The sequence below is a fragment of the Hypanus sabinus genome, chromosome 5 (assembly GCF_030144855.1).
Source record: "Hypanus sabinus isolate sHypSab1 chromosome 5, sHypSab1.hap1, whole genome shotgun sequence".
In the NCBI taxonomy this organism is placed as follows: Eukaryota; Metazoa; Chordata; class Chondrichthyes; order Myliobatiformes; family Dasyatidae; genus Hypanus; species Hypanus sabinus.
Genome location: NC_082710.1, coordinates 52119175 through 52140527, shown reverse-complemented (window position 1 = coordinate 52140527; position 21353 = coordinate 52119175). Strand labels below are relative to the sequence as shown.

At 40.7% G+C, this 21353-nt stretch overlaps 1 protein-coding gene across 1 annotated transcript in view; it reads left to right on the top strand.

Moving 5' to 3' along the window:
- The first annotated feature begins 8943 nt into the window (after nucleotides 1–8943).
- slc12a2 (solute carrier family 12 member 2) overlaps nucleotides 8944–21353 on the top strand; it is a 160929-nt gene continuing 148519 nt past the window's right edge. Inside the window, exon 1 of the mRNA XM_059969945.1 lies at nucleotides 8944–9857. Within this exon, the coding sequence (XP_059825928.1) occupies nucleotides 9177–9857 (681 nt within the window). The 5' untranslated portion in view covers nucleotides 8944–9176. The remainder of the gene's footprint in view (nucleotides 9858–21353) is intronic.

The window sequence follows — 21353 nt, the reverse complement described above, 5'->3', positions numbered from 1 at the left end:
ATCAGTAGCTGAAACCACTAACCTTTTTTCAGGGGTTCTATTGGTCTCCTTGTGAACTTTGCTGGCCTTTAGGTAATATTCTTCTTTGATTGCTGTATTTCAAAAATGATTCTGAGGACACTATATTCAAGATTCAAGATCATTTAATGTCATTTCCAGTACACAGGTGGTAGGGAGAATGAAATAATTCTCATTCTCCAGATCTGACACACACAATAAGATAAAGAACAGAATAGTAAAATAGAAACCACAATAAATAAAAATACATAAGACAGCTTATATACATAGATTGATTGCATGTCCATAAAGTGATGCTCGGAACATTAGTGCAGGTAACAAAACAGCAGTAGTGATACAGAAAGAATTATTCCGAGATTACTTTACACTTTGAATTCTTCCCTAAATAATTATGCCTTGTTATTCCTGTCCATTTAGAAAATATTTCTCAAAATCTATTTTTTTGTCTTTGATCATATTTTCCAACTCTATAATTAGAGCTCAACATCTTTTTGTTCCTGCTTGTTAAAAAATGTGATTTACCTTGCTAATTTTACTTAATTTCTCAAAGCAATTAGTAGCTTTTAAAATACGCAGTTGAAATAAATAACAAGAAATATATATCAACCTAACTCTGGGAAATCAAAGTATTAACTTCTTTCAAAGAAGATTAAGTTCTTTCTCACATTTTAAATTTTTGACATACTAATCATATTATGAATAGAATGAGTAATTGCCAGTCAACGAAATTTCTATAATATCTTATAAAATGGCCCGGAGTTCATAAAAATGATAAAAGCTAGACTTCTTGCACCCTTTAATTCAAAAACTCATTGGCTAAAAAATTGTTGACACTGAAGCTATGCAGACAGGACCAAAGGCCATCTGGGAATCTGTTGAACTATTGTGGAAACATCATACCTGCTTGACCACTGCCACCCATCCACGATGACTTTTGACCAAAATATCTAGTGGATCCATTGTACCTAACTGACATGGCTCTCAGGAAATACCCTCCTTAAATCACATTTTTACTAATAAAAAGAAACATTGCAATTTTTTTCCTATGTGCAATTTATTACAAAGCTAATAGATGACTATTTGTACAATACACTGCACTGTTAGCCCAGCTGAATAATGTTGATGAACTTGTTCCACATTACTACAACTACTGTAATCTTGAGAATGAATTGTAAAACATAATTTAACTTGCTGTATTTTAAGTACCAAGGACAAAATAAAGTGTTGCTGAAATATCCCAAAGATTTTATGTAATTTATATTAAATGAATTGTGGTACCTTCAGTATAGTCCTAAAACGTATGATGAAAATATAATAACTTGCTTTTTAAATATAAAAATTAACCAATAATGCAACACATATGGCTTTATTATTTCACTAAAAATGGGAAGTATTAGAAATTCTCCATTCACATCATTTATACCTGTTTTCCTATTGTTGATAAATGTGCGGGGATTGTACAATAGAGTGACTACGACTTGGCTAAAACTGCTTATCATCAATTTTTGTGATTTTGAAAATTTTGCTGTGTTAAAAGCATCTTTATTCTTCACAGATGCCTAAAACTCAATCTCCATAAAATGAAGTTACTGTCTCCTGTTTTTCAGAAATGATGCTTGCAATTTCTACTTACAGTCCATCTCTAACTTCCTATCCTAGAATTCTTTCTTTCTTCAAGGTGAAGTGATTTCAATAAATGTTCATTAAACTTCCAAGAGTAAAGTATCGAATTTTATCTGTAGATGTTTGATGATGTCCTTACATTGAGAAATAAATTTTATTTCAAATGAAATTATACCATTTCAGAATTTATCTTTTGCCTCTTCTGTCTCTGTCTTCCAGTCAGTATCTCACTGCAAGCATTATTTAATAAGGAACCAAATGAGGAAGAAATGAAAGACATCCCAAAAAGAGATAACATTGAAAACTATAGAAATAAGCTGCAACATAAACAATAGCGCAGACCACAGAATAATGTGGGCTGCTTAACGACCATCGCCCAATAACACTCACTTCGACAGTGATGAATTGCTTTGAGAGGCTGGTTATGACTAGACTTAACTCCTGCCTCAGCAAGGACCCTGGACCCAGTGCGATTTGCCTATCACCACAATAGGTCAAAGGCAGACACAATCTCAATGGCTCTCCACACGGCTTTAGACCACCTACACAACACAAACACCTACGTCAGGATCGACTATAACTCAGCATTTAATACCATCATTCCCACAATCCTGATTGAGAAGTTGCAGAACCTGGGTCTCTGTACCTCCCTCTGCAATTGGATCCTCAGCTTCCTAAATGGAAGACCATGGTCTGTGCGGATTGGTGATAGCATATCCTCCTCACCGACAGTCAACAATGGCGCATCTCAGGGGTGTGTGCTTAGCCCACAGCTCTACTCTCTGTATACATATGACTGTATGGCTAGGCGTAGCTCAAATACCATCTACAAATTTGCTGACAACCATTGTTGGTAGAATCTCAGGTGGTGATGAGAGGGTATACAGGGGTGAGATATGCCAACTAGTGGAATAATGCCACAGCAACAACCTGGCACTGAACATCAGTAAGACGAAAGAGCTGATTGTGGACTTCAGGAAGGGTAAGATGAAGGAGCACATACCAATCCTGATAGAGGGAACAGAAGTGGAGAGAGTGAGCAGCTTCAATTTCCTCGGTGTCAAGATCTTTGAGGATCTAACCTGGTCCCAACATATCAATGTAGTCATAAAGAAGGCAAGACAGCGGCTATACTTTATTAGGAGTTTGATGAGATTTGGTAGGTCAACAAATACATTCAAAAACTTTTATAGTTGTACTGTGGAGAGCATTCTGACAGGCTGAATCACTGTCTAATATGCACAGAACCAAAAGAAGCTACAGAAGGTTGTAAATCTAGTCAGCTCCATCTTGGGCACTAGCCTACAAAGTACCCAGGACATCTTCAGGGAGCGATATCTTAGAAAGGTATCTTTCAAGCTAATGATATCTCATTAGCTTGACTAATCTGTTGGAGTTTTTTGAGGGTGTAACAAGGATGTTAGACGAGGGTAAGCCAGTGGATGTTGTATACCTAGATTTTCAGAAGGCATTCGATAAGGTGCCACATAGGAGATTGGTAAGTAAAATCAGAGCTCATGACATTGGGGGCAGGGTGTCAACATGGATAGAAAACTGGTTGGCAGATAGAAAGCAAAGGGTAGCAGTGAATGGGTGTTTCTCGGACTGGCTGGAGGTGACTAGTGGGGTACCACAGGGCTCTGTATTGGGACCACAGCTCTTTATGATTTATGTCAACGATTTAGATGAGGGCATTGAAAACTATATCAGCAAGTTTGCTGACGATACTAAACTGGGTGGCAGTGTGACATGCGAAGAGGACGTTAGGAGAATACAGGGAGACTTGGATAGGCTGGGTGAGTGGGCAGATACTTGGCAGATGTCATTCAATGTGAATAAATGTGAAGTTATCCACTTTGGAAGCAGGAACAAGAGGGCAGAGTATTGTCTGAACGGTGTAGAGTTAGGTAAGGGAGAAATGCAAAGAGACCTAGGAGTCCTAGTTCACCAGTCAATGAAGGTGAATGAGCAAGTGCAACAGGCAGTGAAGAGGGCAAATGGAATGTTGGCCTTTGTTACAAGGGGAATTGAGTACAAGAGCAAAGATGTCCTTTTGCATTTGTACAGGGCCCTGGTGAGACCACACCTGGAATATTATGTACAGTTTTGGTCTCCAGGTTTAAGGAAGGACATTCTGGCAATTGAGGAAGTGCAGCGTAGATTCACTAGGTTGATTCCTGGGATGGCAGGGCTGTCTTACGCAGAGAGATTGGAGAGATTGGGCTTGTACACGCTGGAATTGAGGAGATTGAGAGGGGATCTGATTGAAACGTTTAAGATAATTAAAGGATTTGATAGGATTGAGGTAGGAAATATGTTCCAGATGTTGGGAGAGTCCAGTCCAGTTGAGAGAGGGCATGGATTGAGAATAAGAGGTCAGTTATTTAAAACAGAGTTGAGGAAGAGCTTCTTCTCCCAGAGAGTTGTGGAGGTGTGGAATGCACTGCCTCAGAAGACGGTGGAGGCCAATTCTCTGGATGCTTTCAAGAAGGAGCTAGATAGATATCTGATGGATAGGGGAATCAAGGGATATGGGGACAAGGCAGGGACTGGGTATTGATAGTGAATGATCAGCCATGATCTCAGAATGGCGGTGCAGACTCGAGGGGCCGAATGGTCTACTTCTGCACCTATTGTCTATTGTCTAAAGGCAGGGTGCATTATTAAGGACGTCCATCACCCAGGACATGCCCTTTTCTTACTGTTACCATCAGGTAGGAGGTACAGAAGCCTGAAGGCACACACTCAGTGATTCAGGAACAGCTTCTTCCCCTCTGCCATCCAATTCCTAAATGGACATTGAATTTTTGGACACTACCTCACTTCCTTTAAAATATACAGTATTTCTGTTTTTGCCCAATTTTAAAATCTATTCAATACATGTAATTGATTTACTTGTTTATTTATTATTACTTTTTTTCTCTCTCTCTGCTAGATTATGTACTGCTGCTGCTAAGTTAACAAATTTCATGTCACATGCCAGTGATAATAAACCTGATTCTGATTCTGGACTAACTCGTCTAATTTCTGCTGTTAAAGCTGTGTAACACTATGTAATGTGATTCGTTAATGTTATTTCTAAATTGTAATAGAGTATTGTGGAAACTGGTGTTCAGAATTGCAATTAAGGTAGGGCCACTTCTGAGGTCTTTCATGTCCTCGGTTGTTTTCAGGCCTCTGGGTTAAGTCTTGGATGCTCCTGAGGCTTGTTTGTCCCAGATTCTTGTTTCTGCAGCAGACCCCTAGGAACCAAATTAATTATGTTCTTACAATAGAATAATGAACTGCACTGTAGTGAAATAAACTTAATGGTTACTTCCCAAACATGATTTAAATGGTTTAAAAATATGACTTGGAATTGAAATTGGATTATCATTGGCATCTGTATTGAGGCACAGTGAAAAGCTTGTCTTGCATACTGTTCATAGTGATCAAATGATTACATTATGTTGAGGTTATGCAAGGGAAAACAATAATAGAATGCAGAATAAACTGTAACAGCTCCAGAGAAAGTGTAGTGCAGGCAGACAATAAAATGCAAGATCATAATGAAGTCAAGGATCTATTTTATCGTACTAGGGAACCATTCAAAAACTTTTAACAGCAGGGTAGAAGCTGTCCCTGAGCCTGGTGAGGAAGTGCTTTCTGGCTATGTATCTTCTCCCCAATAGGAAAACAGAGAGAATATCCGGGATGGGTGGGGCCTTTGATTATGCTGGCTGCTTTAATGGGGCATTGATGAGAATAGACGGCGGTTAATTCCTGTGATGTCTAAGTACTGTCCACAACTCTTTGCATTTTCTTGCAGTCACAAGCAGAGCAGTTGTCATGCCAAGCTATGATGCATTCAGGTAGGATGCTTTCTATGGTTTTTACTTTATTTCAAAAATAGAACTTATTCATGATTTAAAAAAAAACAACATACAAATGAAGAAACAGTGCAAAAAATAAAACGTTTTCATTTGTGGTTGGTACATTCAGTGGTGTAAAATTCAAAGAGAGAAGGGCACAAACAAACATAGCACCATTAGCAGTCATATGGTCATGTTTCCTATGATGGGAGAGTCTAAGACCAGGGACACAGCCTCAGACTAGAGGGGTGTCCTTTTAGAATGGAGATGAGGAGGAATTACTTTAGATAGAGAATGATGATCTGTGGTGATGAAATGGTGGGGCAGACTTGATGGGCCAAATGGCCTAATTCTGCTCCTAAATCTTATGGTCTTATATGAGTCTCTTTTGTTGTTCAAAGGGCTTCCCCCAACAAACTCTGTGTTTATTGAGGGAAGGTGCCTGTACTGTCGTCATTCCCCACAGAAACTAAACTTCGGCTGCACCAAGTTTCTTTGCATCCTTTACCATGTACACCTGCAGCCTGGAATGGGCCAGTCTGCTCATTCCCTTTTAGACAATTTGCTGGGCTGGAAGAACAACAAGTTTTGTGCAACCAAAGGATACCCTTCATCAAGTTGTTGACCTTCCAGCAATACCTGATATCTGTCTCACTTTGTACACTTGGGAACAGCCCATAGATCACAGAGTCCTTTGTTACACAGCTGTTGGGTGTGAACCAGGACATGGACTCTTGTGTCCTTCTCCACATCCTCTTAGCAAATGCACATCCTGCAAAGAGGTGTGTGACTGTCTCCTCCCCACCACAACTATCCCAAGGGTAGTGTACATTGGGGGTGATGTAGCATCTGTAGAATAAAGCTTTGACTGGGAGGGCACTTCTCCCCACCAGGCACACGTGGGCTTGTTGGTCAGACCTGGTGCTGAGGCATTCTGCCATTATTTGGACCATATGCTCAGGGAACAAACCCAGAATCCACGGTGTTCCAGTCCTGCAGTGTCTGCATGACATTCCGCGTTGACCCTGATGAACTTGTGGTCAAAGGTGTTTACTTGCAGCAATGTCCAGTGACTGCGGCATTGTGCAGTAAAGGAGCCAGACCTAAATTGTGCAAAACCAGGGACAGATAGAACCTTAGCATATAAAGACATGAACTTTGGGTCCACATCCAGCCTGACATATGAAGGTTATCATCAGGATATGGGCAATCTTGGGTAAATTTTTTTCCCCATTCCCCAATCCTTCCTGATGGATTCAACAAAGGGTTCCATCGACACCCAAATCAGACGGGGCGGGGGGGGGGGAGTGGACAACTCTGCCTGACTTCAGGCTCACACCTACTAATTTGAACTACACTATGCATATCAATTTGGTAGAGCTGGATTTGATCATTTCTGATTCCCTCCAAAGAAGCCATTTTGGTGAGCAAGTGTGTGATATCCTGCCGAGGACTATCTCCAGGTCCAAGGATACCATCGATTAAAAATTGGTAAAGGTCGATAGGGACATACTGGATTTGGTTAGCCTTCTGAGAAATTAGAGACTTTCCAGGCTGTGGCATTTATGTAGTTGAAGCAGGACAGGTTATGGGTGATCTTTACTCCTTGGGACTTGAAGTTCTCAAGCCTCTCAACCTCAGCAGTACAGATGTAGTCAGGAATAGGTGTAACCCACCAGAGAAACACAGATTCTTCCTTAAGTGAATGACCAGATCTTTTGTTTTCTGACATTGAGGTAAAGGTTGTTGTCATGACATCATATCACTAAGCTCTCTATCTCCTTCCTGTACTCTGATTCAACATTGTTTGAGATATAGCCTACTATAGTGCATGTGCATCTGCAACCTTGTACTTGAATTTGGAGCAGAATTTAGCCATGCAATCCTAAGTGTAGGATGCTGATGTAAATTTGTGGACAGTGGTGAAAATAGTTTAAACTGCTACAATGCCCATGAAAAGAATCTAACCAGGTCCCAACATATCAACGTAGTTACAAAGAAGGCAAGATAGTGGCTATATTTTATTAGGAGTTTGAAGAGATTTGGCATGTCAACAAATACACTCAAAAGCTTCTATAGTTGTACGGTGGAGAACATTTTAACAGAGTGCATCACTGTCTGGTATGGAGGGACTACTGCACAGGACCGAAATAAGCTGGAAGAAGGTTGTAGATCTAGTTAGCTCCATCTTGGGCACTAGCCTACAAAGTATCCAGGACATCTTTAGGGAGCAGTGTCTCAGAAAGGCAGCATCCATTATTAAGGACCTCCAGCCCCCAGGGCATGCCCTTTTCCCATCAGGTAGGAGATACAGAAGCCTGAAGACACACATTTAGTGATTCAGGAATAGCTTCTTCCCCTCTGCCATCCGATTCCTAAATGGACATTGAAGCTTTGGACACTATCTCAATTTTTAAAAATTCACATTATTTCTGGTTTTGCAAGTTTTTAAAATCTATTCAATAAATAAAATCTATCAATTAATTAATTTATCATTATGTTTTATTTTATTATTTTTTTTCTCTCTGCTAGATTATGTATTGCCTTGAACTGCTGCTGCTAAGTTAACAAATTTCACGTCACATACCGGTGATAATAAACCTGATTCTGAAAAACTTAAACATAGTAAAATTTGCAAAAGACCACCATTGATAATACTCTGCAGCACGTTTTTCAATTGCAATTTGATTTTGCCTTGTACATTCTCAATCATTTCTAATTTAAACTGTATATCTGTCCTGATGTCTAATGCAGCTGACTATGCAGTGGTGTGAAAACTGGCGGCGTAAGAACAATTTGTTCTCTTTAAGGTGCTGTTCATGCAGGAGGTTAAGAAGCGCCACCTGTTCGTACTTTTTTCCTTATACGCATTTGTCTTTTCGAAGATTTGTGTCCTAATGCAGTACGATTTTTTTCTTGTGCTTAACAGCCTTCTAGTAAACACACCAGTTCCATTTATCAGCGTAAGCTTGACGTTGAGATTTCATGGATGTTTTGCGTTTCTCAGGACACGGGAGATAAAGCACTAGGCTGCCCTTTGAGGTACAAGAGATCCGGCACCATCTATGGAAGGAAATAAATAGTTTTATGTTTCATCTGGACTGAAGGTGTACGAGCTGAGTTCCTCCAGCGTTACGTGTGTGTGTTACCCTCAAAGATGCTCCGCAGGGCGGGCTTAAGTGTACTGCAGCCATCGGCTTGTCAGAGTCCATCGACATCAAAGGGTAACAGGGAGGAAAAGAGCAAATAGTACATAGACGTAGAGAGAGATAGGGATGTGTATAGGGTAGCGGATGCCCGCGAAGGGAGCCGCTCTCCCTGTCTCTCGCGATGTTGCCTGAGCGTCTCCCCCAGCAACACCCTCCCGCACTCGGCGGCCTCCGGTGGGAGGAGCAGTGGCGACGAGCCCGCCCGGCGCGGCGTGAGATAAAAGAAAGCTGAACTGCCGTGCAGAACGGAAAGGGCAGAGGCACAGGGAAGGAAACAAATCTACCGCTTCACTTGCTTCACTTAGCTAGACGTGGCCATGCGAGCGGCACTCGGCCACCCTCGCCATTGATGACCGGGGGCTGTGGTCGCCGGCCCTGAGCGGTCGGGAGCGGGGGAACCGGGAGCAGCGACCCAAGGGAGCCGGGGAGGAGTCGGTGTTTGGTTACTTTTCATTCGTTTGATAGCGGGGTGAGAATGGAGGGTGAGCAGCCCCAGGTCGGCATGGAGCCCGGGGGGGAGCCGCCGCAGCAGCAGCCCGCAGCGCCGCTCCGCCCCGTGGCGAGTCAGAGCCGCTTCCAGGTCGACCTGGTGACCGAGGCGGGAGGAGGAGGCACCGGCGATGACCAAAAGGGTCGGAGCCCTCGCGTCGATGCCGCTGTCAGTCCGCCGCCGCCGCCAGCGCCTTCCGGCACCAAGGACCGGGGGGATGATGGCGCCGCGGCCCCGAACCCGGTCGAGCCGTCGCTGCCCCCCGCCACGGACGCCGAAGAGGCCAAGGGACGATTCCGCGTTAATTTCGTGGAGCCGGGCTCGGGCGAGCGGCAGCCCAGCTCGGGCGAGCCGGGAGCTTCCTCTGCCGTCACCGGCGCCGTTTCCTCGGCGTCGTGTTCCTACGGACAGCCGACAGCTAGTGAAGCAATGAACGGCTACCCGCAGAACGGCGATACCATGCTCAGCGAGGGTAGTCTGCACTCGTCCGGCACCAGCGCTCACCACTACTACGACACGCACAGTAACACCTACTATCTCAGGACTTTCGGGCATAACACCATCGACGCGGTGCCCAGGATCGACCACTACCGCAACACGGTAGCCCAACTGGGGGAGAAGCTGATCAGACCCAGCCTGGCCGAGCTGCACGATGAGCTCGAGAAGGTAGGCATCTACAGCACCCGGGTTGCTAATTCATTTGCATTCAGTTTTGCATCTGCTAGGTACAGAAATCAGCAAGACTCGTGTATTATACATTCCATTAAAAATGGTATGCGAAGTTGTTGATGTCTCAGGATCTTTCAAGGTTAAGTGATAGGCTCTTGTCCCCCTCCTTCTCCCATCCCCCACCCCCCATTGCTCATTGACAGGTAAACTACCTTTGGTCAAATGGAGAACTGGGACTGATTTATATTTTAAATAGTATAGTTAATTCTGTATACTTTTGAAGAAGTGCATCTATTTGTCCACATTTATTGGGAATTGTGTATGAATGCATTTCATATAATGGGATGATAAGCCAAAGATTGAGACACAAGAGAATTTAGATATTTGGTTCTGGTGCAAAAATAATGCTGGAGGAACTCCCAACTCAGTAGATTAAGCAGCATCTAAGGAGGCAAAAGGATAGTCCATGTGTCCCTTGGTGACCCTGTATCAGGACTGGTGTAGAAGGAAATAGTATAAAGGGGTGAGTTGGGCTGGCATGTTTACATTGCTTATTTTCATTTACAGATGATTGTAGTTTGAAAGAAATGTGTTCATGGAAGATTTTTTCATTGATCCCTCATGGGTGCCAAAATAATTGCACCCATAACAGCAGATTTTTGGGCAATTCTGTTCTAAGGTTATTTTCACCCAGTCATAATCTTTAGGTTTAATTTCAACCAGGAAAAGGCATGCTTACTTTTGTGTAGGAAACCTTGAGTAATGATGAAGTGGTTTCCAGATGTTGTGAACAAGTGATCGTGCTCAAATGATTTCACCCTTGCTTTTTTTTTCAGAGGTTGATGATGTTTTGTGATGTTAGTGTAGTATTTTATAAAGTGAATATTTTTCTTTCTGCCTTCTATACCTTTTTCGTGGGCAGCTCGGAGTGATGGGATTCTTCAAATATGCACTTGGCATCCTCCATGCCGGGGTTATTGTAGGAAGTTTCTCCTCTAAATTCGATCAGAAGTCAGAATGATTCTTACTGAAGGCTAGAATTTAACTTAATGTGGTTGAGTTATGAACATGAAGTGTTAGAATTCCATTTGACCATTAATACTCTGGATTACATGTTGCCCATTTTCACATTCTGTTATTTATTTCAAGGTTTATCAAGGTTTGTTTGAAATGATGCTGCATTGGCATCTGACTTGTACACAGGGTTGCTATTTGGTAAGGGTTGTTTCTAGGAAACCAAAGAAAGTAGCTTTTGGAAAAACATGATGGCTATTTATGCCTCTTTATTGATAATCAAACACGTGTACAATTTTAGCATGCCACCTACTTTCAAGAATCTTTACTACTTCCTACTCTGAACCCAGAGGTGGGGATTTTTGCATTTCCTGGTATGAATTTGTATGTCACTGAGCTGTGCCCAAAACACCTGGAGAACCAAATAATGTATCATATCATACATTTTGAATGCACAAACACATGTTACCTTTGGATCAACATGTACAAACATGCTGGAGGAACTCAGCAGATCGGACAGCATCCGTGGAAACGAGCAGTCAATGTTTCAGGCCGAGACCCAAAACGTTGACTGCTCGTTTCCATGGATGCTGCCCGACCTGCTGAGTTCCTCCAGCGTGTTTGTACGTGTTGATTTGACCACAGCATCTGCAGTGCACTTTGTGTTACCTTTGGATAACTGGCTAGTATGCCTCTGATTGCAAATTTACCTAGAGATGATGCCTGTGTTACAGAAATTTGCCTCTGCAGAATTTGTATGTTGCTGTCCAAAAAGCTGAGATGTAGAGACTTACGGAAATTGTGGTGTGGAGGGGAGCAAAGTAAATTAATTTTTCAATTTTCATTTTTTGATGCATGTACAGATAACATGGGCTCACATTACAGAGGGTCGTGATACTACACATTTTTCTGCAATGCAACTCCCCTGTAATGTAGTTGTCACTTGAATAATGACAAGATCATACACATTGCATTTTTGGAAATGGCAAGCAATAACATAATGTATTTAAATCTATCTTTGATTATTGCTATATTTTAAGCAGTCGAATAAATAATGGTGTTTGAAAGAAAATATGACAAGAATATTTGTGTACACAGCATTATAATAACAATGATATTTCGAGCCAGCGCTGTTGTCACTCAGAAATGCTACTTTGCACCTCTTGGTCTTCATATTTATGTTGTGCGTGTAGATGACCTAAATGGAGAGTGACCGTGCTTGTTTGACTTTGTATCCTGTTTAACAAGAGGACAAAAGTAGCCATAATCATGGTTACACTACTGCATTGCAGAGAAATGTAGGTGCTCCTTTCCTTGGCAGTAAAACATTTGCTATATGGTCTGTACTCCTTTACAGCATTGAAGGTAGTTCTAACTGCTTTTTTTATCACTGTTTGAAAGGCTAGGATGTGGGTGCCTTTCCTGATGTCTAGGTTACTTTTTAAAAAAAATATTGCTCGTGTTAGAAAACCAGCTTTGATAGGAGGAAGGTTGTGAATGAACATTGAATGCGTGCCCTTGATTTTTCTGTTACGCTGGATACATGATTGGGGCGAAGAGCTGATAAATAAGCAGTACTCATTCGATTAGCTAGTTACTTAGTTCCCTTTCAGTCTCCTTGCTTTCCATTAATTAAGAAATTTTCTTTTAATAAAGTAAAAAATGCTTTGACCTGTTGCTATAGCTATGAAATTGTTACTTTTCTGGTTAATCATTGGCAATATTACAATGCAAGCTTCTAGAGATGTCAAGTCTGTGCCTAGTTGAGGATTTCAGAAAACTCTTTGGTTGTGCTTTTGCTCATTTATATAGAACCATGTATTCAAAGTGATCAGAAAAGACTATGCAAAAGGTGATCTTTGTACTCTCAAACTTTAACTAATAAAGGGATGAAGCTCAGACACTACCAAATCAAATACTATTGTAATTTGAAAGTCTTAAACATCAAACACCACTACTCACAATGCAAGTTCATGGTGTAGATATGAATTGTAAACTTTGTCCATCTGGAGCCACAGTATATTTATCACCAAGTGAATTTGTCATTTATTTTCAAATGGATAATCATTTTTGGCATCACATTGCTAAACATTTTTTTAATACTGCAACACCTTTAATGCTGGATATGTTAACAGCAACATAGTGTCAATGCACAACTTGATTTTTTTCCCCCCAAAAGTACTGTATTTTTTACACATGCATAATTCTATAATTGCTGCTAATTCCTGTCTCGTGTATGTTGTTCCCCTATGCGCTGATAGAAAGATTCACAGTTGATATCAGTTGACCTTGTGGCAATTGAGTTCCCAGCTGTAATACAGACTTGTTTTTACAAACAATAAAATTTTCAGTCCCTGAAGGCTGTTTGGGTGTACAGCAATAATGCCTACAAAAAGGAACCTCGTCTGCTGAGATTCTTTCTTTCATTCTTGGTTTATAGAGAAAATCTTCAGAACCCTGACCTATGTTTTCAGGCATTTGTGGTTTTAAAAAAAACATAGAACAGAACAATGCATGCACAGATTCTATTGTCCCTATTCTCTGCTGTTTAAAAGTAATGGGGCCATTCACATGACAGTAATTTTCCTTACTGGACTGATTTTTTTTTAAAAGCATGTTTTTGGTGAAGTGACAGACTAGTATCATAAGATGTTACTTAATTGTTCTTTAAACTTCAAACTGCAAAAGTTAAGAACAGAATATTCATATGACCTAAAGCTTCCAAAAGCATTTTCTTGTTAATAAAAACGTGTTGGGCCTCGGATGATTGGCGAGTACTTTTCAAATGGGTAGCAACTTTAAAAATAGACTTCAATGGAAAAAGTAAAGAAGGATATTTTTTTAAACAAAAATCTGTTGTAAGGAATAACACTACAAAAATTCTGGCAACCTTGTGCTCCGGTTTTACAAGTTCAGTTCTACATTGATTCATTAAACTTGTGTAGGGCAAAGTTGACAATTTCATTTTTGAAGGTTAGTTTTTCTCACTATATTATTTTTGGGTAATCTCTTGGAGTTGAAGCATGATGGCAAAGCATCAAGCTATGGGATTTGAAGTGACAAATGGGGATGTGCAGATTTAGCAGGAAGTGATAGAGAAGAAGGTGCCTGACAGGATGGATAATTTGATAGATGGTATACTGTATTTGTTTTTTTATATATACCAAAGTTCTGCATGTCACAACAAAGTGATTTAAGGTAGTTCTTTGGGAATAGCATAACGGTGTTCTTGCTTGAATTCATTTGCATTAGGATAATCTCTGTGGATCCTTTAGTTGAGATCGTGGCTTGTGCATTCCAATATGGCAGTTGCATGATGGAGACTAATTTCTGAGGCCTGTTGTATTTAAGAAGGATATTCTGACCCGCAATTAATTTCAAAAGCCCTCCGTGGCATGAAAATACAATGAACAATGGCCCATCTTTTTTCTCTCCCCCTGATGAGGTCAAGTGGTAAAGATAACAATAGTTGGGCTTCGGCATTGAATTCTATACAGTAATTCAGTAAGCAATCTTTTGGTCATGAAGTGACACACAGCAAGTTTCCTCCTTTAAGTTGGTGGCTATTGTGTCATCTGAGGTCCAGTAGTGTGTTGGATTTACCCATGTAGTTTTAGATCTCCAGCATGGAAACATTCAAATAACTGTGGGCTTATTGCTTCCCAGTTTGTTCATAGATTGCCTAAATACTTTTTTCTATCTGAGGAATCACATTACCCAGCTAAGTGCAAGAGTTCTGCCATATTCCTTCCTGCGGTCACTGAATCTCTCTAACCCTTTGCGCTTTCATTCTTAGCAGGCTGGGCCTAGACTTAGACCTTGCTTGGGTGGTCTTGACTGCATGTCAAAACTATCAACAAGTTGCTGAATTATTTATTATTTAGAGATATAGTGTGGGCAGGCCCTACCAGCCCAATGATCCTTGCTGTACAGCAACCCACCTATTTCACACTGGCCTAATCACAGAGCAATTTACAATGACCAGTTACAACCAACTGGTGTCTTTAGACTATGGGAGGAAACTGGAGCAAACCAGAGATAATGGGAGAGCCTACAGGTGGCGCTGGAATTGAGCTGTGACCTCTGGAATACCCTGAGTTATAATAGCGTTGCACTGAACACTATGCTGCAATGGCACCCAGCACTCCTAGGAGTGTAGATCCCTACACCTTCCTACACCATCTGTTCATTATAGTGCCAGGTTTTCAGAGGCCTGTACAATTCATTATTTACCTTGAAGACATCTGAGGAGTTTCCAGTCCTAGGATGCTTTGTGCTTGAGGTCATGTAACTCCGGGATTACACACTTAATATCTCACTACAATTCCCTGTTTCTGTCAGAATCGCAAAAGTCAATGCAGGTGATCTGAATTCAAGGAAAATAACTTTTGAGACTTGTGTAGATAAAAATTGTTACGAATGGTTGGATGAGTGCAACTTTGCAGAGGCACCATAATTGTGTATATATTGTCTGATGGTGACAAAGGCATCAAGATTTCACATAGCGGCAGCTCGGCTGAAGAAAGGTGGAGGTGGATGAGAGAAGCTAGTCATTGTATCCCTCTAACTGGTGTTCCATTTGCTGGAATTTCCCTTGCTTCTTGCTTCATTGGCTAAATCCATTCAAATAATTGGTAGAGCATTACCAGCAGTGGCTTCTCTTAGTCTTCTCTGCATACCAATTGAATGATTTTCACTTTGAATTATCTCACAAGATCTCAGTCTTGTCTGTCTTATTGAATATTGAAGTAAGAAAATTATTACACGTTAGAAATGTGAAATAGAAACAAAATGCTCAATATTCAGCAGACCAAGTAGCATCATTGAGAATAATTAATGTATCTAGTGATTCATCACAAGAACACAAGCAAGTAAGAGCATGAGTTAGTCCATAAGGCCCTTTAAGATTGCCCTGACATTTAATAATGTGGCTCATTCATACTGACCTCACTCTTCTGTGCCATTTCTTCAAGTCTGTCTATTCCTCTATCAATTAAATATTTGTCCACATTTCTGTGGTCCACCTGCAGGCTTTCACATTCTCTGGGCAGAGGTCCAGAGCAGAAGAAATTTTTGTACACCTCTGTTAACTGACAGCTCCTTGTCATGTGCTCCTGTTTTAAGACTCACTGAATAATAAATATCCCAACATGTCAGGACCTTGCATGTTTGAATGAGGTCACATTGTACTTGAGTCCAAGGAATACAGGACCAGGTTATTTAGTCATTGTTGGCAAGATGGCCCTTTCATCCAAAGACTTAATCTGATGAATCGCCTTTACACTACCTCCTGTGTTAATACATCGTCTTGTTTATTAGGTAAGGAGACTAAAACTGCCCAGTATTCTGGGTGTGGCCTCAATGAAACATTGTGCAATTGCAAATTCAAACTATATGTTTAAAACTTAAACCTTCTACAATAAAGATGAAAACGCCATTTGCTTTGCTAACTATGATTTGGACCTGCTTGTTAGCTCTTCATGATTTGTACACTAGAGCATCTAGATCTCCCCTGTACTCACTCAATTGTAGTTTCTATTTAGATAATTTTTTTTGATTTCTGTTGCCAATGTATATGACCTCATTTCATCACATTAAACTCCATTTGACAATCTTTTTGTCCACTCTATCCATCTATATGCTGTTGCTGAACCACAGTATTATCATAGCATGTCCTTGCACCTATTCTTGTATCATTGGCAAATTTGGAAACCTTGTGTAGTGTACTTGAGGTCATTCATGTAAATAGTTCACAATTGAAGCTCAAGAATTGGCCAGATTTTGATTTATTTATCTTGCATACATTGAAACATATAGTGAACTGCATTATTCGAATTGGCAACCGGCAACCAGCACCCAAAATTTGTGGCACATATTCTGGCACCAACAAAGGATGCCCACAATGTTCAGAACAACAAAACATGGGGAGCAAAACAAGCTCCTTTCCTTCCTTCCCCTCCCACCCACCAACTCACATGCAGACAGGCCTCCAACTTGCTTATGGGTCTCTAGTCCTTGGCCCCAGATTTGAATTCATCGGCTCTCCAAATTTGGACTTCAACCACAGGGTTTGCCAATTAACCTTAAGGACTCAGCTTCCAGACTTGCAAACAGTGATAAGTTTGAACATTAGAGAGCAGTTGTTGCTATTGTTCTGCACCCTAGTCCTTGTGTTTTTGTGCATAGGTGAGCCTCCTAGCTTTGTTTCCACTTCGGAGGAATGGTTTTTTTGGCAGCAAGTGCTCTGGACTGAGGAGTGCAAATTTGAAATTTTTGGCTCAAACAAGATTCAGTTTGTCTGTAGAAGAGCTGGAGAATTCTGCATGGATGAGTATTTGCTGCTAACAGTGAAGCAAGATGGGAGTTTCCCTTCAGGTTTAAGGTTGCATTTCTGCAAATAGAGTTGGTGATCTGGTCCAAATCAATGGAAATCTCAGTGCTGAGAAGTACAAACATCCATCACATAACACTAACATAATTGGTTCCAACTTCATTCTGCAGCAGGACAATGACACCAAGTACAAGGCCAAAGGCCATAAAGAACTGTTTTCAGCGAAAAGAAGAACAAGGAGTTCTGCAACAGATGGTGTGGCCTTCACAGAGCCCTGATCAAATATCATCGAGGTTGTCTGGGATTACCTGGAGAGACGGATCACAAAGGAAATTACAGTGTCATAGTAGCATTGCAAGTGAACATGTTTAAATATTAGAAGTAAAACGAATAAAAGTAAGTTACCACAAACAGTTTAACAGCAGGAAATAATCACTTTCCCGGCTATAGGTTGACTCATTATAGTGCCTAATGGCTGAGGGTAAGAATGACCTCATAGTACTCTTTGGAGCAATGCAGTTGTCTTGGATCTATTAGTAAAAGTGCTCCGCTGTTTAGCCAGTGTGTAAGAAACATTGGCTAGAATTGCCAGGATTTTCCACAGGGTCCTTTGTTTTACCACAGCCTCTAGTGTATCCAGTTTGAGTCCTGTAACAGAACCAGCCTTTCTAATCAGTTTATTGAACCTGTTGGCATCACTTGTATTGATGCCATTGCCCCAGCACGCCACTGCATAGAAGGTTGAACTGGTGACAACAGGCTGGTATAGACCATGTGAGGGAGAGGCCTGTATCCTTCAAAGGACCTCAGTCTCTTCAGGAAATAGAGGGGACTCTGGCTCTTCTTGTACACAGCCTCTGGTGCTCCACTCAAATCTGTCATCCAGGTGTACACTAAGGTACTTGTAGGTCTTCATGACAACTGGATGACAGATTTGAGTGATCTTGGAACAGCTAATTAATTGGTGACATGACCCAATGCTATTTAAAAATAAATAAATAAATAAATATCTCTGGAGTTTTAAAAAATCCCAATTTTCTTCATTTTTTTTTTATTTGGATAAAACATGGAATAGGCCCTTCGAACTGCACTACCCAGTCACCCCCAATTTAACCTTGGCTTAAACTTAATCATGGGACAACTTACAATGACCCATTAACCTACCATCTTTTGAGTGGGTGAACTGGGGCCATATTTATAGACTCAGAGGATCTGAATGTAAACACCATGGCTGTCCCAGACTTCATAAAAAGTTGTAGATGAGTGTGTACCACAAAATCATTCAGAGACTTCCTTAACCACAAGCCCAGGATGAATGAACCATGAGATCTGCAATCAGCTGAGGCCCAGATCAGTGGCATTTATGTCTGGTCCAAGTATGATCTCCAGAAAGCCATCTCATGTGTGAAGTGGCAATTCCAGACCAAACTTGAATCACTGGAGGATGCTCGAGGCCTGTGGCAGGGCTTGAATGCTTTTATCACCTTTTACAAATTGAAACCATGTGACTTGTGTGATAACAACGCTTTGTTCCCAATTGAGCTCAATACTTTTTATGTTTGCTTTGACCATCAAAACATGGAGTACCTTCACTAACTCCCACAGCACCTGATGATCCTGTGACTTCAGTGTTTGAAGCCGACATGAGAGCATCCTTCAGGAGGGTGAATCCATAGAAAGCATCTGGCCCAGATGGGGTACCTGGCCGAATACTGAATACCTGTGCTGATCAACCTGTTGGAGTGTTCATTGATACCTTTAACTTCTCACTTTGGCAGTCTGAGGTACCCACCTGCTTCAAGCAGGCTTCAATTATACTGGTGCCTAAGAAGAACGTGGCCTCAATAACTAATGTTCAGTAGCACTTGCATTCACTGTGATGAAGTGCTTTGAGAGGCTGGTGATGAAATATACCATCTCCTTCCTGAGAAGGAAGTTGGATCTACTCTGACTTGCTCCCGTCACATCAGGTTGACAGCAAATGCCATTTCATCGGCCCTTCACTCACCTCTGGAACATCTGGACAGTGAAGATTCATTCAATACTGAATATTTCCTTGTACAACTGGATCCTCCATTTCCTCACTTGAAAACCCCAGTCAATTCATATTGGCAAAAACTTCTCCTTCATGATCTCCATCATCACAGGTGCACATCAAGGCTCTGTAATAAGTCCCTGCTCTACTTGCTTTATACTTGGGACAGAGAAATAAAGCTCAGCTTCAATACCAGATTTAAGTTTGCTGATGACTCAACCAATAGGAGGGAGTTTGAAGATCTGCTGAATCATGCTACAACAACCTCTCATTTATTGCCAGAAAGACCAAGGAGATGATTATTTACTTCAGGAGGAAGAAACTGGAGCTCCATTCCTCATGGGGTCAGAGATCAAGAACGTCAGCAATTTTTACATTCCTTGGTATTGTCATTTCAGAGGATCTGTCCTGGGTCCAGCATGCAAGTACCATTGTGAAGAAAACATGGCAGCACCTCTGCTTTTTTTTGAAGTTTGTAAAGATTTATCATGTCATCTGTAACTGACAAACTTGTATAGATGTGTGGTGAAGAGTATATTGACTGACTCCATCACAGCCTGTTATGGAAATACTATTTCCCTTGAATGGAAAAGTCTACAAAAAGTAGTGAATGTAGTCTGGTCCATCACGTAAAGCTCTCCCCACCATTGAGCACATATAGACAGAGCACTGCCGTAGGGAAGCAGGAGGACCCCTACTATCCAGACCATGCTCTCTTCTTGCTGCTGCCATCAGTGAGAGAGGTACAGGAGTCTCAAGGCCCACACAACGTTCAGGAGCAGTTATTACTGTGAACCATCAGGCTCTTGAACTGTATGGGGTAAATTCATTCAACTTCATTTACCCCATCACTGAACAGTTCCCACAACCTATGAACTCACTTTTTCAAGAACTCTTCATTGAGAACACGAGATATTTATTGCTCATTTATTATTCTTTTTTCTTTTTCTATTTGCAGTTTGTTGTCTTTTACACATCAGTTTGTCCATCCTGTTGGGTGAGGTCTTTCATTGATTCTACTATGTTTCTTGTATTTACTGTGATTGCCCGAAGAAAATGAATCTCAGGGTTGTATATGGTGACAGATATGTACTTCCATAATTTACCTCGAACGTTGAAATTGAACTTTATCCAGCCTGGCATATATGTGCTATTGGCTCTAAAATATTTTTTGATTTGATCCAAGTCAGTCACTTATTTTGTGGGTAGTATAGAAATAGGCAGTTAATGCTGGCCTTGCCATGTATGCCAAGGTCCTAAAAGGTTAATATAAATTCTTTGTAGACATTACCTCCTATATGATGAAGGGTGAATAAGAAACATGAATATCCTACTATCAGCAATGAAAATGTTATGTATAATAAAAAGCTTGACCTTCATTGAATGTAAGTTTGAATGAGTTCAATTGGTGCACCTACTAGATTTTGGAATAGGTAATCACAACTGTTAATGGTAATGCTGAATTTCCTTTGGAGGATATAACTTGAGCCCAATTTATAGCCTCACCAATTTAAAAAGGAAAATTATTTTAAAACTTGTTAAAATACCAGAAACACACAGGACTTTTGAGTTTAGCAGATAACTGAATTAATCTGATACTCCTATATTTTTCATTTTGGTATTTATTTTCTTTTTTAGTTAATGATGTGAACGTGACATTTTGCATTTTTGTGACCATTTCTCTTGCATGATACTTTCAGTTGAGATCTCAGGCATAATCTGAATTCTGTTGCTCAGTGTGATATAATTAATGTAGTACCTAAAACATTGTTGATTATTCTGAGGTATTTTTATCTCAGTCTTGCTGAGATAAATGTTGTCTTTTGTCTTTGCTGTAAGAACTCAGTTCAGATCTGTTGTGGTTTGAAGTCGCACAAAAATCTGTTATCTTTAGAATAAATTTCATTTTAATAAAGCTAAAGATGTTGGAATCTGGAGTTCAAAAAAACTGCTGAATGTCTGCTAGCTCTGTCAAGCAGCATCTATGGAGTGAAATAAATAATCACTGTTTCAAATCTCTTGGCCATTTTACATAGACACCTATGTCAAGCTCTTGTTTATTGACTCCAGCTCTGCTGTCAATACTATTCATTGTAAGCAAACTCCTCCATAT